The sequence below is a fragment of the Varroa destructor genome, unplaced genomic scaffold (genome assembly GCF_002443255.2).
Source record: "Varroa destructor unplaced genomic scaffold, Vdes_3.0 BEIS01000001.1, whole genome shotgun sequence".
In the NCBI taxonomy this organism is placed as follows: Eukaryota; Metazoa; Arthropoda; class Arachnida; order Mesostigmata; family Varroidae; genus Varroa; species Varroa destructor.
In genome coordinates, this window is record NW_019211454.1 from 3,472,990 (window position 1) to 3,490,523 (window position 17,534).

General features: G+C 41.5%; 1 protein-coding gene across 2 annotated transcripts in view; it reads left to right on the forward strand.

Annotated features, from left to right (window-relative positions):
- Nucleotides 1-17,534, forward strand: part of Wdr37 (WD repeat domain 37) — an 83,121-nt gene that overhangs the window by 59,156 nt on the left and 6,431 nt on the right. For both annotated transcript variants that reach the window (XM_022790813.2, XM_022790823.2), the window contains exons 5-10: nucleotides 6,451-6,648; nucleotides 11,945-12,135; nucleotides 15,646-15,801; nucleotides 16,235-16,449; nucleotides 16,719-16,791; nucleotides 17,021-17,197. In XM_022790813.2, coding sequence (XP_022646548.1) covers nucleotides 6,451-6,648; nucleotides 11,945-12,135; nucleotides 15,646-15,801; nucleotides 16,235-16,449; nucleotides 16,719-16,791; nucleotides 17,021-17,197 — 1,010 coding nt within the window. The remainder of the gene's footprint in view (nucleotides 1-6,450; nucleotides 6,649-11,944; nucleotides 12,136-15,645; nucleotides 15,802-16,234; nucleotides 16,450-16,718; nucleotides 16,792-17,020; nucleotides 17,198-17,534) is intronic.

A 17,534-nucleotide genomic window follows, 5' to 3' on the forward strand; every position in this document is an offset into this window, starting at 1 on the left:
CAACGAATGCCAAAAAGGGCATCAGCTAACAATTCTGCCAAGTTCGCATCGAGTAAGTTGCTTTTTTTTTAGATAGGTCATATTTAGGACAGGGCAGGGTGAGCAGGGTTAAGGAATATAAAAAAGAAAAGTTTTACTTTTCTGGGATTGCAGATCTTGTAATTCCATAGCCATATTCTCTGTTCGATATACTTTGTAGCAGCGCACTGAACTCAGCACAAACGAAGAAACCAATGTGCCAGCGTATGCTTGGATTAATATTGAAAATAACAAAAAATTATACATATATTCATCAAATTAGCAATAGGACCGCAAACGTCCGGTTGATTAAAAGTTTACCCTGCGGCAGGCCTTGCAATATGGTTAGCGATAGGAGAAGATAAATAAAGGCATTAAACAACATCTTCTTCATAACTGTTTAATATATGAAGTGAAAATGCTATTAATGAGCCTCACCATTCCTGTATTACAAGCAGCACCTATATTGTTTTGTTTATTTCATGTTAACTGTGATATGGCAATCTCTCGTAGTTACTAAGAAGCTCTGTTTAAAGCAAAAAAAAACAACATTGTTCAAATATTTATCTTGTTTTGCATTTAGTTTACTCCAGGCATTGTATAGTTGCATTTACACACAATTGCAAGACTGAAAACGCCGAGTTAAGCATCGATGTGTCTAATGTTAATGAAGCCTTTGCTTTGAAGACAGTATCTACTTTAGAAAATATCTAGTTCTTTTAATTGAGTTTGGCTGGACCTCAGTGGATATGATTAAATGTATCTCATGCGATAATGAGTAGTGCCAGCGTGGATTACAATGAAATATGCTGCCTTTAACAGGTTAGGTTGCCCTGTATCAAGTATTTATAAAATTGCAGTACTTCAAAAGGGTCTACTTGATCTGCCTGTTCCGCCTTTGTTAACCTTCAGCAAAGATGCACCTTTGCACCGCATCAGCTATTATAGACACACAAATAGCGGTTCGTTCTTGTTGTGCATCATGAAGTCTTCCACCTTTGTCCAGATTAGGTAAAGACCTCTTATACAGTTAATCTCATAATCACTGGTCAGCTCCCAGTGATAAGATTAGGGACTTGTTATCGACTACAGCTTCACTGGTTCATCGTAGTCGGCCTGTTATGGTCTTCTTGGCTGGTCGAACAGGAGCAAAATATCTGTAGTTAAACCCCAATCTGACGTAAACGCCAGCGGCGAAAGTGGAAGATATCGATTCTGGTGGCAGTAGCAGCAGTTGTCGTTATCGTAGCTTGTCGTGTCCTATGTACCTGACTCTTGTCATTGAAGAAGGCGCGACGACCCCGACCTTTCTGTATATTAGAAGTTTAGTTACTATAAATGGTTGGCTAATCCGGCGGCGACGGCGGTGGTAAAAGCGGCGTTTGCGACGGCACTGTTTGCCCTCGCCTAGCTATGGAAAACCAGAGAATCCTGGTTGTTTCTGCGACGTAATACACGGCGTCGGTCTGTGGTTAATGTCTTAGGGGTTTCGGCAGTAGGTGCAGCTGCGGTTATTTGGTGAAACTAGCTGTGGATTGCGCCATAACACAGAACATCGCCAGGAAAGGACCGCTCTGTAAGTTTCGCCTGGTTGATTCTGACCAACTATTCACTAAAGTTACAGCGGGCCGTAGGTGAGCATGCAGCCGGTCGACGGGGCAACGAGGGGCTGTGGATTCCGGTCTGGGATGAACCCCCTGAGGGAAGGGTGAGGAAGTCGTCTGCAAAATAGTGGCTGTATCAGTGGAAGGTTTAACCAACATCATTGCCGCTACTGGATAGCGAAACGTAGCTGATAGGACAAACGTAACATTAATCTTTTTCTGCTTTTATCTTGCCTTCGTATGGACGACTGCTACAACCTGCACGCCTCGTTTCGTTGGCGTTCGTTACCATTCGTTATCGTAAACATACTGCTAATAAATGCATCCATCGTACGGAAGCTATGATACATTCCCAATAGAAACAGCGCACCAGGACGAAGGACTACCCAGATAGCTATTTACCTATTCTAGCAAGTGCGGATTGTTGTGCTGCCTTGTGCCATTGTTAGTTTTGCTGTTGCTGTTGATTCTTCTCGGCTTCGAAACCGCCGTTATTGACTTAACCTTAAATCCGTCTTGTCTCACCGTCCCTACTGGTAGAGGTGCTTGGCTCAGTGGATGAAAATGCGAATGTTTTCTCGCAACCCATGACAAAAGATTCTTTGTATCAAAGCAGGCAGCACTCAGGCTGGTGGCAAATTGCTGGCGGTCGGCATGGGCCTCCAGCGTAGCAGAGCGTAATTAAGACAACCATTATTGTCCTATTCGCCTACACATTCGAACATAAACTGAGGTGCAGACTGGAAATAAAGGGGCGGGGGGGGGGGGGGTGAGGCGCAGAAGGGGCACGTAAGAAAATAAATGCTAGCTACTTTTGGGGTAGGTAAGATGGCGTAGTAGACTGACTTAAAAGGGTTCTTTTCTTGGCTTTGTTTAGCGACCCTGTTCCTATAAGGTTCTACAAAAAGGACGTCCCTTGACTTCTGTTCGCCATTATTCCTTTCCTTCCAGTGACGCATAATTTCTCATTCGAGCACAACTTGCTTGTTTATGAATAGAAAAAGGATACCGCCTGAGTGCCATAAAACTGTTCATTGATACGACTAGCGGATCTTTAACAAACCACGTATCAGTAGACGCGTTAAACGATAAATGCGGCCAACGGAAAAATTATCTCGAGCATGTGTGGTGGCATATGTCAATGTTCGTAGTCTAAATCAGCGTGTATTTCCAGACAATACTGATCGGATTATCATACTTCGTGGCTCTATAGGCTTGAAGGTTACGTATAAAGAAATGAGGCAACGATTTTCAGCGTTCACCATGTACGTGCCAACGAAGTGTCGATCTCTGTTAAGTGATGTCGCTTCTTCATGAGCATACATATCTACCGTAAATGAGAACTGAGACTTAGATTATACATTTTTTTTATGTAATGACAGAAGCCTCCTTCATTTACGCGTTCGCTCGATGAAACTGCAACTCGCTTTAATGGTGATCCATCCTCCAACTCTTTGCACCACTCGCAAACCATAAGTTTTCTAAGTTTACAGTTAATTTTAGTGAATGATGTGTGAAATAACGCTAGTAATTCTTTGGGAACTCTCGTCGGTACAGCCCTTTACAACTGCACAAACATTCCGGGATTAATGGAAACTACCTTTTGCAGTTACTTCGAGCTTTTTGCCTTTTCAGTTTAATCTCTATTATGTATTTTCCATATCAGCGTATGGAATTTCTTCCGCCGGAAACTCCGCCGATGGCCGATGGTCGTCGATTTCACCAGCTTATGGTATTGATTAGGACGCGCCTAGCAAGGATAGCATAAAATAGAATGAAATAAAGGATAGCATGCCAAAATCTCACCAATTTAAATCGGCCGGCTGTACAGGGCAAAGTGAACCCAATTATGGGCGAAGCTCCTCTGGGTTGACGGACGGGTTGGGTATGTCATTGGAAGATTATTTTTTAGACGAAGAATAACAAGTGACGACTAACTTTTATAAAGTGGTCCCACATGTTCTACATCGAGATGTGTGTGCATCGATTATCGACATAGAAAAAGCACATAGATATAAAAAAAATACACTTGAAAGCTTTCGCTGTTTAAGCTACTGAGCTTGTCACCGAAAATATAAGTTCTACCTTGCGTTGTCAATAGAGCTTTTGTTACGTGTTATGGATTCACAACAGAGGGTCCCAGGGGCTTAGGGCACTGAGACAAAGTGTTCGGGATGTACAGCTAGCGGCACACCTTGCCTTCAGGTTACCAGAATTTTCTTCTGACCCGAATTTTGCTAAACCCAACGGAAATCAACGGAAGGGATTAAACACCATGTCAACTTTTTTCATCACTGTTACTTGGAGTTGATTAAAGTCCGACAATGATTGCTAATCGTAGTTCGAGCCGCCCGAACATTCCTAATAGGGTCACAGATAGTTCGATTTAGTTTCACGTAACATTTTTCAAAACGTGTCTTTTCAACACTCACTACCTCACAAGCTCCGCGACATTTTAATGTGCGCGTGCCGCGCTTGACCTCGGCTGCTCACGGATGATTATGAGGACATTCTGTGTTGAACGTTCTCAGAGCTCATATGTGTAATAGGACCTAGATATAGGAGTAAAAAGGCATACGGAACGAAAAGAAGCCACTACTTTCTCACTTGTGCTGGGTCGTACTTGAAACCAGTTGGGCCGAGGGCTAGGAATAATGGTTACAGTCGGTGGCTGTCATATATCCGCTGTGACTTAGCTTACGAAAAAGGATCGTGGCACTGGCCAAATGCCAGACACTTCGCGTAACTTCCTTCTAGTGATAGATATAGCTTGAACTATAAAACTGCAAGACGCGAATAGCGTAAACGATACGGGTGGATAACCGTGCCTGAACAAGCAGCTAGAAACATGAATTACGCGTATATAGATACGACGGTATACAGTGGGCTATTTTCTTTCTTGGGATACGGGTTTCTCAGTGAAACAACAACACATCGTCTTGGATCTGTAATGGAAACTATCAATAGTGGAAGTTAATATAGACGGTCAAGTTAGTGAAAGCAACAAGCGTTGTATGAAGTTTCATTTTAGTGCGTAGAAGGACAAGTTTCTATATGAAATGCTCGTCAAAAAGACTTTCAGTATGTGCATAGTCTTTTGTTAAGTCTTCCTTTTTACAAGGCTTATTGTTTAGTTGAAGCAGGTTGTTAGGTTAACGGTGGGCCTTAAGGAGGAGCCCACTTATATGTCTTGGCGTTGAATTTCTTGAATGCCAGCGTTTCCCGAATGATATCGCGTTAGTTTATCGAGGCTCGTTCTGGCTACCTGTCGTACATCGACTACACGATGCACCCACAGTATAAAATAGCAGGCAAGCGGATGTAATTAGTAGTCACCCTCTTAGGAGAATCAATCACATTAGAATAAGGCCATCCTTCAAAATATTATAATTCGAAGTATAATATTGTAGTTCCATGTTACATAGAGCGAGGCATACGGATTCGTCCTTAACATCATCCTTAACTTACGTTAAACGTACTTTATGAAAATACTTAAACAACGGTAAAGCAACTTATTTCCTCAATGCTGGTCAGGAAAAACAGTTACTGATTGTGATTTCCTGTGAAGCCTCGTAAATTTTGTAAGCTTTGGCTTTCAGCCATACTAAAAGCAAAATTTATAAACTGATTATCTGGTTGGACACAGGGATATACACTCGCGATGTGTATAATTAGGGAACTCCATTGTTTTTCTTAACTAATTTGTTACGTGACACGGATATTATCACACTGGCGGCGATATGAGCCACAATCTGATTTTGTACCTTAGCCGATTGCAACTGCTTGCCGTTGGTAATCTGCACTATATCTTAGTCTTGTAGTCTACTGGACGCCTCTTCAAACAATAGCAAAAGAAAAATTATGCTTTTCGTTAGCCGGAAGGGACGAGATAAAATCGTAACGTTATACAGTTATACAGATAAACACAGATTTTCAATAAAATAATGAAAATCGTAAAGAATTCGCTTGAGATTAACTGTCGATTCATGATTAATAATAGGATATCATTAGGCCAGCTAGTGGACCTTTCTAGCTGAGAGGCCTACCAGTCTAGAGGCAACAAAATTGTTTGAGGTTTTCAATGTCTGTGCAATTAATGATCACGACTTTGCATCGAGAAACATTGCTCGGGTCACCTAGTCCCAACGAAACGATAGCATAATGAATAGTATTTGGCTTCTTTTGTTATGGTATTCCGCTAGGTTAGATCTAGAATTAAAATGACCAACTGTATTAAGTAAAGGAAACATTTAAGCCTAACCTATTAAACATCGAAGTGGTCAATATTCATCATCGATAGACTAGATTTTCATCGAATCTACGATTGCTACATACTGTTTAATAGCTATCTCGTGTAAAACTACAGTTCGGCTTTAAGTATCGAAAGCGTAAAGAAATTGAACGCAGCATAGCTTTGAAAGTTTCGATATGATGTCCAAAGTGAGTATTTTGAAAGTCTAATAAGCGTAGATGATGACTATTGGTAAACGTTGGACTCACATTCATGAATCGGCGGCAACTTTAATTCCAAACAGAAAAATGATAGCCAGATGGGGGTTTGGCTTGATGTAACGCGCAGCCCGCGACGTAACCTTGGAGGGAGCGGCTGTAGCAAGCTAACTCTGTAGATCTATTGATTCAATTAGTCGCTATTGTACATGCTGTCTATCTCGTGAATGTAACTCATCGTTATTGCGTCACTTTTTTATGTGTCGTCCGGTAACAGTACGTATGTAGATGTCACGTTTTTCTTACGATTAGCTAATCTGATTCTAATACAACATATGTCTGTTCTCGTTCCTACCTATCGTTGTTCGGTCTTATTCAGGAGGCGGATCTCACCTAAGCCAGAAGATCAAGACAACGTACAAGCTGAAAGCTTCTACATCCCGGATCGTGTCCTCTTTCAAGACGTCCGCGCTGACATGCGCCCCTATTGCGTGCTATTCAGGCCATCGGGATGGGGTTTGGGAGGTCAGCGCACCACCTAATTCAACCGTGCCTGTTGTCGCAACAGCCAGTGCTGGTATGCTTGTTTACACTTGACTCTTTCAGGGTTCGAACTAAAACTTGCTCCACCGCGATAGCCCCCGTGTAGTCTAATGTCGATTATGTAAAATCATTCTATAGTTTTGTAAACATAGTAAGCAAACGGCAGTGAATAGCTAGATAAGTTACTTGAACGTTTCTTAGTTATTGTAACATTTTGGTTGGCAGCTCAATTTCATTTTCTGCTATCTCTCATTAGGACATTTATGCTGAGATGATCGAATGATTCCAATTCCTTGAGTTGTTCAAAAGGTCCTTATAAGTGAACTCTCCAAAAATAAAATAAAAAGCCTGATTTTTTCCGCATTGTCGACGCCCTGACGATTTTGCACTTGGCAGTCGCAATTCAGGGCAACGACCACATTCAGTGCCACTGTGAAATATTGAGTATATCAGGTATATACAGATATATAGAAATAGAAGAAAAAAAGATATATAGAAGTAGAACAAAAGTTACATTTAAGCGTAATTCGAAAAGAAATAGAGGTATCTTTAGAGCGGAGCGTCTAATTCAACCATTCTCAGAATCCTTTCATCCCAAATATAAAAAAAAAAACCACCGCAGGGACCGATCGCAGAGCGCAGGCATTCGCAACAGCGGTAGGAGTGGCAATAAAAGCAAATATAGTACCATGCGAACTATTTTGCAAATCTAAAGTATGTCTCGGTCCTATGTTTCTGTGAAGGACTTCAGGGAGGAGAGGGCTTCGATGTAGAATTCGAATATTGAAATCTAGCCAAAGACCGGCAATGTTCGAATCGTTCCGTGTTCGGCCTTTTTCTACTTCGGATTTGTATTAATCCCAAGCTGAAACAGTGTTCCTATTTACGCTCACACACTCGTTGCATACTTGTTACTCATTCGCCGCTCGAACTGTTACGTGTTGAAAGAACTGAAGGTCACATCAATACGTTTTCCAACGACAGATTGCTGTGTATCTATAGGCCATGGTCTACGGGCAGGACTATCCATGAAGGCGTAGGTAGGGTACAACCAGTGTCCGTACAAATGGAAGTTGTTTAGAATGACGAAGATATCGACATATGTGAATACCTTAGTCTTTTTTGCATTAATATGCGCTTCCAGTTTTGGATATCCGGAAAGAAACTTAAAAATTTTCAAACTGCTTTTTCGGTATGTATATTGCCACTTGATCGCCGCCGAAGTATCGTTGATGCATCGCTAAAAAAACCAACGTTCGTGGCTTTAGAATGCTCCTTTAATTAAGTGCACGAGTCAAGTAAGCCTATTGGACTGTTTGTTCATTACCGGAACACGAAGAGTATTAAGTTAGAAAGTTCCGACACTTGAAAACCATTTACCCTTACTTATGATATACGGTTTTTTCTGCTTTATCAACGTTATATAACGGTACTGTACTGTAAAGTATTGATGTTCGACGTAGAAAAAAAGGAACTTTCAACATCTTATGTATTATTCAGTTCATCGAGCTCAAAACACTGCCAAACCAGCCCAGAACATTTGCCTTGGATAGAGGGTAGCAATGCTGTCGCTAGAAAGACTATTTAAGAGAGAGTGGCTTACCGAGTTCGACAACGGTATTTGAAACTTCCCGCTTTGGCTAACCGTCTGAATTTGAAGCCAACCATCGAAAGGAAGACAATAGCTAGACAACTTGTAAATTGGCCTAAAACATGGACTGCAGCCATACGAGCATGATTAGCCGTTTCATGCCTCCGGGTTTATACAAAAACTTGGATATTAGGCACCTCATGAACTCTCTACCAGCAAGGAGTTACAGCTTTACGCTACATCTCAACATCTGGTTTGGTATTGAGCATCACGCGGTTACGATCTTTGCATCGAATTGTCGTTGGCGATGAGACATAGCCTCTATACGTCTACCTAAATTATAGATGGAAATGATTGACTCCAGGAAAAAAGCCAAAGTCGTGGGGTCAAGTAGGTTTTCATCCAAAAAAGTTTATGCTTTCCGTTTGGTGGGACTATGTAGGAAAAATGTCGTCAAAGCTGTCCTTCTGGACTTGGCACAGAAGGTCTTCTTACACCCTTCTTCATGCTCTTCAAATCCTGCGCCGACGGCTTTTCACCTTTTCCACGTCTTCACGTCTTACCTTCGACAAGGATCGAGAATCCAAGACATAATTAAAAAGCTATTTTAAGACGAAACCTGCTATATTATAACAAAACGGCATATATCATTCGATGAAAAAATTCTGAACAATGACAGGAGAATACAAAATACTATCATTTGTTGTCACAGAAATAAAAAAACAGTATTTTTTATTCAGAAAATAAAAAGCACGAAAGCTTTTCGTTCAGTTCAAGGCCCTGTGGGTTAAAACATGACTTTAATTAAGAAAAAAAAACAATCAACTTGCGTAATCTTGACGTTATTGTGGTTCCTTTGTGTAAGGCACAACTTTAAGGAAAACAAGATAAGCAAATTCATGCCGTATGGTTGCTATACGAAAAAAGGTCTTCAATATTTAGTTGCTGTGGTGTTAATGGATTCTTCTAAAGTTTTGCCTATATATATATATATATATATATATATATATAGTGCTATAGCATATATAGCACCAGGTGAGCTAAAAAGTGTGCACTTACTCGCTTTTTCGGTAAATTTAAACAGGTGTGAAACATTCATCAGCTGTAAAAAGTAGCTTAATCTACGTGTATACATTTACGTAGATTATGTACATAACTCTAAGCTACCGAAATACGGTTATAGTACCTTTTTTTTTTATTGATTCGTCTGTATATATACGCACAGGTTAGATATATATATATAATATGCAGAACATCAAAGATTCATTATAATACTCCAACGTGATTCAACTTGTAGAGACTTCTGCTTTTTCTTGGAACTAGTTACAGATTGAAGAAAAACAGCCCTTATAAAAAGAACGAAGATAGAGCATAGTTTGACGAGTATGCGGAACGAACCGCGAGGCCTTACATACGGTTTTAGTGACACTGTTCTTTGCCACTGAGCGTAGTTTCCCCGCAGTTGGAAGGGGTGCGACGCTTTGTACCGACAGGTATTATTTACATAAAACCATCACCGGACAAAGCGGCTTGGTTCATAGTAGTTCCTTGGCTTGATACGTTCTATTTTCATCTCTGTGCCACGTACTACCTACTGAAATGCTCGCACATGTTGATTTAATCAGTGTGCGCCGTCCGTCGTTGCTGGCCGGTCTTCTATGTTATGGTCGTTGTCATTGTGCCCCTTCTATGCAAAGCGTTTCGAGCTTTCGACCTGGCTAGTAAGCCACGAACCTAGTTCTGCTTGTTAACGCGTAAGCGTACAGACAGAGGCAAACGCTACCGGCCGTGAGAGCTTTCACCAAGGATCTGTTTCTGAATGATAAAAACAAAAAATCAAAAAGTACCTTATCGTTGTAAAACGATAATTGCTTCTCGACATCGTTTGCGACGTTGTGCTTGCATGTGAGTGGCGCGGAAGAGACCACTAATAATCAACGTAGCATCATTACTTTGAAACTATATGGAACATGCGAGCATTACATTGTTTAGAAAAGATATCTTGAGACGGTTCGAGCTTCGTTAGCGGTTTCGGTTTGCCAACCTAAGCTCTAATGCTAAATAATTCACAATGTTCATTGATGGTATTTCTAACGGTCTCCTACTGAGTACGGAAATTCTGATTCTTTGAAATCGTGGCCTTCATTTCAATTCTATGAGCCACAATATCCAAACAGGAAAACTGGATTTTGTAAATGGAAGCAATCGTCTTTTAAAGAATATTACGTTTAAGGATGTCTCAGACGGTGAGAGGGGCCGCTTCCTATAATCGCTCAATGAGTCGCCGTATCTGTTCTCTTCGCCGATTTGGAATTTTTTTCTGATAAATTTTTGCTCTTTAAGGCCCTTTACCGAAAAGTAGGTTTCATATGATCAAAAGATGATATTTTCTTTCTTTTAATAACACGCCTCGAGAAGGGCAGTGGAAAATGGAGGATGTGGAATTTTCCCAATTAACGTTTTTGCTTGAGTTTGTCTTGTACTAGCTGCCTGCACGTTCAAAATACAACATGTCAATTTACAAACCTATTACACCTTCAGATTAGGCTAAAGGCAGCCTACAAATACACTGGCCTAGAACATAACATAGCTACACCAATATCTGCAATGGGCCAATATTCAGTTATACCGTAGAAGTAGCAAAAAGACAGATCAGTTATAGACGAGAAAGGGTACGGGCTACATGCGTCAACATTTGTCTAACAACACCGTTGAAAGCAAGCGATCAACAACAGACAAATATTTTCCTATTATGTGACCGAAGTGAGAAAAACGTTTTGACGAAATGTCCTTTGAGAGCACCTATATCGTTGCCCCGTATGGCCAATAAGGCTAGAAAAAAAAACCTTTTTCTCAGGAAACGATGTTTTATAATCAAGCTAGGTAAGGCAAAGATTAGGATCTATATGAAGTTCCATTACGCAGTATGAAGCGGACGCACTGACGTCTGTAAAACTGGCGTACTTCATAGTAGATCTTTATGGTTACTTCTTATTCATGATGCGGCTAGTGTCCCGCAATATGGTACATATGGCACCGACAATATTGTACTGTGCAATGATGTGTTAAGTCACACGTTTTTAACAACAGCCAATGCGAAACAACGTTGCTTAAGTTACTTACAGACGCCTTCCTATTAAGTTGAATTCAATATTGTTTCGTTTTTGATCTTGCTATAAAATCAGCATCGCTTACTCACGAAATACAAACACAGGGCTAAAAAATCTCACAGAATAATCAACTTCTACCCAGCATTCTTCTCTGAAAATGCAGCTTTGAGTCGAGTAAAAAAAAAAACGTACAAAATCAAGGTAGTTATTTTGCTTCGTTATCGTTCGCTGTTTCGTATAGCCCAATTTTTTTAAATTTCAGATTATTAATTAAAAATGGGACAGTGCGTGTTGGACTAAGTTTCTGACTGATGTGCATCTGAAAAAATACTGAAAATTTGAATCAATTTGGTAGAAATAATAGGATGTTACACATAGTCTTTGTCCCATGTGATTCCAGCTGCTCCTATATATAAGCGACGATCTCATTTAACGTACTCACCTTTGCTCCAGTATCCTATATGATACACTTATAATTGTAGCAGTGAAGCGGCAAAGGCCGTCAAAGACGAGTGTGAGCGTTAGATGTTATGAAAGATACTTCTAGGATCAACCCTTTACCCTAAAACGCCTGAGGATCTGTCCTAGCTTTGTTGTTTCTCTTTTTCAACCATTGTCATCAATTATAGACCACACGGCGCGCTTGTGGGACGCAGAGTCTGGTGTGTGCGTCCTGCAGTATTCAGGCCATTCCGGTAGCGTTAACTCAGTGCGATTTCACCCTTCGCAGCAGCTGATGCTTACGGCATCCGGTGATAAAACAGTTCACATCTGGCGGACGAATCCGCTCGCCAGCGTCGCCGTCTTCGAACTGCAACCGGTATGAATTATAAATAAATATAATTTTATATAAAGTATTAATAAATAGTACTAAGTATGACCTCTAGTAACGCTAACAGAACAGCCAAGTAATATATTACCAAGAGATGACATTTGTTTCGAGCAATTACATATTCCACTTGGTGGATATTTTCTTTTTCATGCTGGCTGCTAGGTGCAAGACTAGGAAAGCTCACCTCAGATCGATTTGTCATGGCACGAGCCACCGTTTACTATTAGATATTTGTCTGTCTACCGCCATTCATAATCTCAATTAAATGTCGGGAACAGTTCAGGTCTGGGATTAAACAGGGATCTGTTGTTATCTTCTTCTAGCCACTGATCTATCAGTAGCTAGAAGAAGGCGACTGCTAATACCATTACAAAAACACATTTTTCGTTGCTGAACAATTGCTACGGAGGAGAGGTCCTGACAAACGAACTACGACTACCGTTGCTTCGGGCTGTTCTGTAACAACGTTATCCAAAATATAATCAGTCGATGACTAAGGGTTAGTGGTTATGCATCAAGGCTCGTGACATGTTGCGAATTGGACCCTATATGGTTAACGATTCATTGACCACAGCCGTTGTAGAAGTCAGCCGCTTCCGATGAAGCCAACGTCCGCCATCGTTAACTGAGCTCGTTTCGATGGCCACCTCTTCCTCACCCACCAAAAATCTACTAATCCGTCCAACATAAGATCTGACATATGTGTTATGTTCTTCTAGGTTGGTGATGTCTGTACCTGAAAGAAGTCTGTCGACTAAAAACTTAGATCGACGTACATCTACTCAGGCGTCGTCCCGACCAACTCAAATCAAAAAAAAAAAAGAGACTAGTTGATCTTAACTTTCTAGAGCTAACCGATGCTGCTCGCCTACCTGTACGTTATTGGTCTTTGGCCAATTTCCGGCACTAAAGTCTCCTTGGAGAGATTTACTACTACAAGAAAAGCCGCACAGCGTGCGCGCTGGGCCTCGTAGCCACTAAACCTCCATCCCTGTACCCCTCGACCATCTTGGCACAGGGTAGCTTTCTGTCATAAAAGACGCAACAGTAGCTTCTCCGTCACTTTCTGTTGTCCCATGTTATCAAACTCTGTTGTAAGAAAAATTTCTTACGTCTTTTTCAGCCACAAAAACCATATATCTAGCTTATATAAGTGTTTGTTTTTGTAAACAACAACTCAATAAAACTATAACGTATATATATATATATATATATATATATATATATATGGTGTTCGATTTGTTCTGTTGAAATCTATAGAGAGTTATCTTTGTACGTTGTATCTCTAGAGTGGCTCAGACATACGATGTATTTACCTAATGAATAGCTTGGTGCACATAATCATTGCAAAACGTGTCCTTTTTTGATGGTTCAATTGGATGCTTCAGTTCACTAACCTTATGTAGTTATTCGAGGAATAGAGGTACGATTTTTCTGCTTTTAACAGAGCCTAATTTTAATATTCCAGCATGAATAGAGATTCCTTTCGGTTCTAATATAGACTATTTATGTATTCATATGGATATTCAGAATGTAGTTTCCTTTGTGCAACAGTTACGATCAACAGACGCACCTATAATAATAGGTGTGCCCGTTAATGGCTACGTCTGTTATTGAATTCATTCTCATAGCTACCTATGCTCTGTCCTGTGTCCTATGGTATGCTCGTGTGACCGTTGAGCTTTATCCCTGTTACATTACACTGCGTTTTTATTGCTATGCTTCACTTCACTCATGCGTAAACATTTATCATAACGTTTGAGCGACTGGAAACATGATATATAAGGCAAATTACCGTTTCTTGTTGTTGAACGATTACAATACCCCCTACTGGCTAGTTGGGGGGCATACGGTAAGAAGAGGAGCATACAACTTATATCTTGCTAGCGGACCACTAGGAAGTAGCTATAGCAGCAGAATTTATAAGGTTTCTGTATTTTCCTTCGACCTCTACTTCGTTTTCTGCTTCGGTTCGTTTGTCTTTCGCCGTCTGCTCGGATGCATTCGGCAGTTTTATAGTCCTCTCCGTTCTTGGCGACCAGAAGTATCCGGGAGCATGGGAAGCAGTTCATGTTCGACGAAGCCTACCGTAATCCGGCCTTCTGGAAGGCCTTTAAGCATACAGTCAGAGGAGAAGGGTAGTATAGTGCAAGTGTTTCCATTTCCATCGGTTCGGCGATCGGTCACCGAATGCTAGTCACTGGCAATTCTCTTCTGCACCATTTCGGCTGCGGAGTTTGTTTCAGGAACTAGGGAACGAGTCCGGTAGAAATGAAGGCGGAGTTTTGAGAAAGATTTGAATGGACGGGGCCGTCTGAATAAGCGGGCGCAGGGACGTATGAGAGGAAGCACTGCGGAAGGCTCGCTCGAGTTATGGAGTCGGTATGTAGCCCTTGGTGGTGAAAAAATGGAGGCTTATTGGACGCAATGTCCGGGTATGACCAGGATGCGAACGGATTGGTATATTATTACTGCTGCTGCCGTACCTGTGTAAGAGTGAGTCATTCAGGCAAAGCGATTCAATGAAGAGAATTAAGAGTAAGGTCTACCACGTCTTTCTATTGCTTCTTTCTGTTATTGTCTGTCTAAATGATGTAAGTTAATGGCAGTACCATACGCGGGCAAAGCATAGGTGACACATATGCGGCCGTTTTGGCCCCTTTTTATGCCATTTTCCCTAGCGCTGTGCTGTGCCCCAATCTTCCGCGTTATCAGCCGCTGATTGACAACTGAAAAGATCGCAGCAAAAGAAAACAACGAGAAGAAAATAAAGGAGAAAAAACAAAAAAATAGTGAAGGTCACCATTAGGAGACTCGACATACGAGCAAATTATGTCAAGCAGGGAGGCAGGCGCTAGCCTCATCCGTGAGATTTAGAAAACTCGTCTCGGCCTCTGGTTTCTAATGGGCGTTAACAAGCTTTGGTAGAGTGACGAGTTACACGGGGAAAGGAAAAGTAGCTTTTGATAATGGGAAGCATAGATCTGCCCAGAAATCTAGAAATAACAATTCCACAAATTTGCATACGCGGGAAAATCTGAGAAAAGGCTAAAAAAAGACGAGGGCAACTGTATACAGACAAAGCGTTCAGCACTATCCAATGGGAAAAAGGTCGCCTAAGGTTCACGTCAGTTGTATTTTATATAACAGTGGTGGCAATGATGTGTTATCGCTTCGGTTAAAGAGCGACGCAAATATTCTACTTAGAAGTATCTCTACATCTGTCTTTTCCTATCTCACATAAATAACAGGTTGACGTGAACACTATAAGGGGGCAAGTGCGCGGAGAGCAACAAGGAGCAACTAAAACAGATATACGCTTTCAGGCCGGTTCATCCCAATGATTAACTTCAGTGATGGTTTTTGTTCGGCAACAGCGAAGTATCCGCTGCCCTTCCTTCGCTACTATTTAAGTAGTAGATATCATTTCTCGGTTCTGTAAGTGAATGCCTCTCATATATATATATACATATATGTTAATGTTGGTGCCGCTTTTAGAAGGGGCAGTCATCAGAGGACGAGGTCGATAGCGGTGAGCGGGACGAAAACGATGCGGGTCTCGCCGAGGCATCTGTGCTCCGTGTGCCAGTTTTACAGTTGACTGGTCATCAAGGAGCTGTCGTAGCTGCAGACTGGCTTATAAACAGTGATCAGGTGGGTTGTTCTATCTAACCAGTCGGTTAACAAACTAGATATAGTCACCTTGGCGACATGGTCCCAAGGTGACAATATCTAGTTTGTTACAAGAAAAAATAAATGTTCATTTTCCAGTCGGTTTCGTTATCAATCGATATCAGTTCTGACGTAGCGATCACTCAAAGCATAAAGATAGTGATAAGCAAGCAACATCGAGCTATCCGAGGTGCTTTGTCTCGTAGAGTGATACGCCTAGTAGCTCAGAAAGTCGAACTGCGTTCTCCTACGGCAATCATGGGCTTTTAGTTGCAGGAAACGTTTCAAGACAGAAATCAGAGGAAGAAAGTTGTCTAAATGTACACATTTTTAGTTATGTCTTTCACAATAGAGATCCGTCCCTATTTACTCGTTGATTTTATGTTATCGCTGTCGCAATGCATTGACTGGCCAGGTTATCACCGCCTCGTGGGATCGCATAGCGAATGTCTACGACGTAAATACAGGTGAATTAGTGACACAGTTAATAGGTCACGATCTCGAACTTACCAATCTTGCTGCCCATCCGTCACAACGACTTGTGGTCACCTCATCTAAGGACACGACTTTCCGCTTATGGGACTTTCGAGAGGCCATCCATTCGGTTTCGGTCTTCCAAGGACATACAGAGTGAGTGATGTGACCTGTGAGAAGGCGTTTACCTTATGGCCTATCTATTTTCTACTTGTCACACGTATATCGGCAATAGGCTCTCAAAGGAAAGATAAGCTCAAGACAAAGCACACAAGAAAGCTTAGCGTGGCGTATATATGCCTAATAAAAGTCGTACAAAAGTAAAAAAAAATTTAATAAGGCTGAGGCAGTATCTAGTTGTTTCCTACGCTTAGAGACATCAATAAACAGGATACTAATGTTACTTGACGCGTCCGCCATTTTAGGTCTGTAAGTTCAGTCGCTTTCACGGCGGCAGGTGATCGAGTTGTCTCAGGCAGCGACGACCGCACAGTAAAGGTTTGTGTACTTGCTCGATACTAGCGTTCCGTATCACTGATGTCCTCCGCAAAACAGTTGCCTTCTGGAAACTTTCAAATAGTTGCTCTCTCAAAAGCGACACTTTAGTTGAGTGACGCTCTGTTGCTAAAAATTTCCATGCATACAACCTCTCCGATGATAGAAAGTAATAATGCACGATGCCCTCACGACGGAACAAATGATTTATCGTGCTGGTGATGAAAAGCAGGTGTGGGAGCTCCGCAATATGCGAAGTCCATTGAGTGCGGTACGTCTCGATTCGCCCGTTAATCGACTCTCATTGTCATCCTCGAACGTGATCGCCATTCCTCACGACAATCGGCACGTTCGACTCTACGACCTCAACGGCCAAAGACTAGCCAGATTGCCGCGAAACAACCGCATCGTAAGTAAAGGCTCGCGTAAACCAGATAGAAGGCACAGTAAGGCTTGCTATTTGCGTCTTATTGTCCGGATACAACATACTTTCATTTCACAGGTAAAGGTCGATTCATCAGCGAAAGGCTACCGAAAGTTCCGTAGCCGGAATTAAACGCAATACTGATTTCCTTTGTCATAGCGGTTTCTTTTTACCGACCTTTCGACAAGCACCCGATTTTTCGGAGGATGGTAATATGTGCGGGCAGCACTGAAAGCTCTTTGTGTGCATAGCTAGATAACAGGTGCTTACTAAGATTATTTAATATCATTGCAGCTATGAACGTAAGATTCTAACATGTATA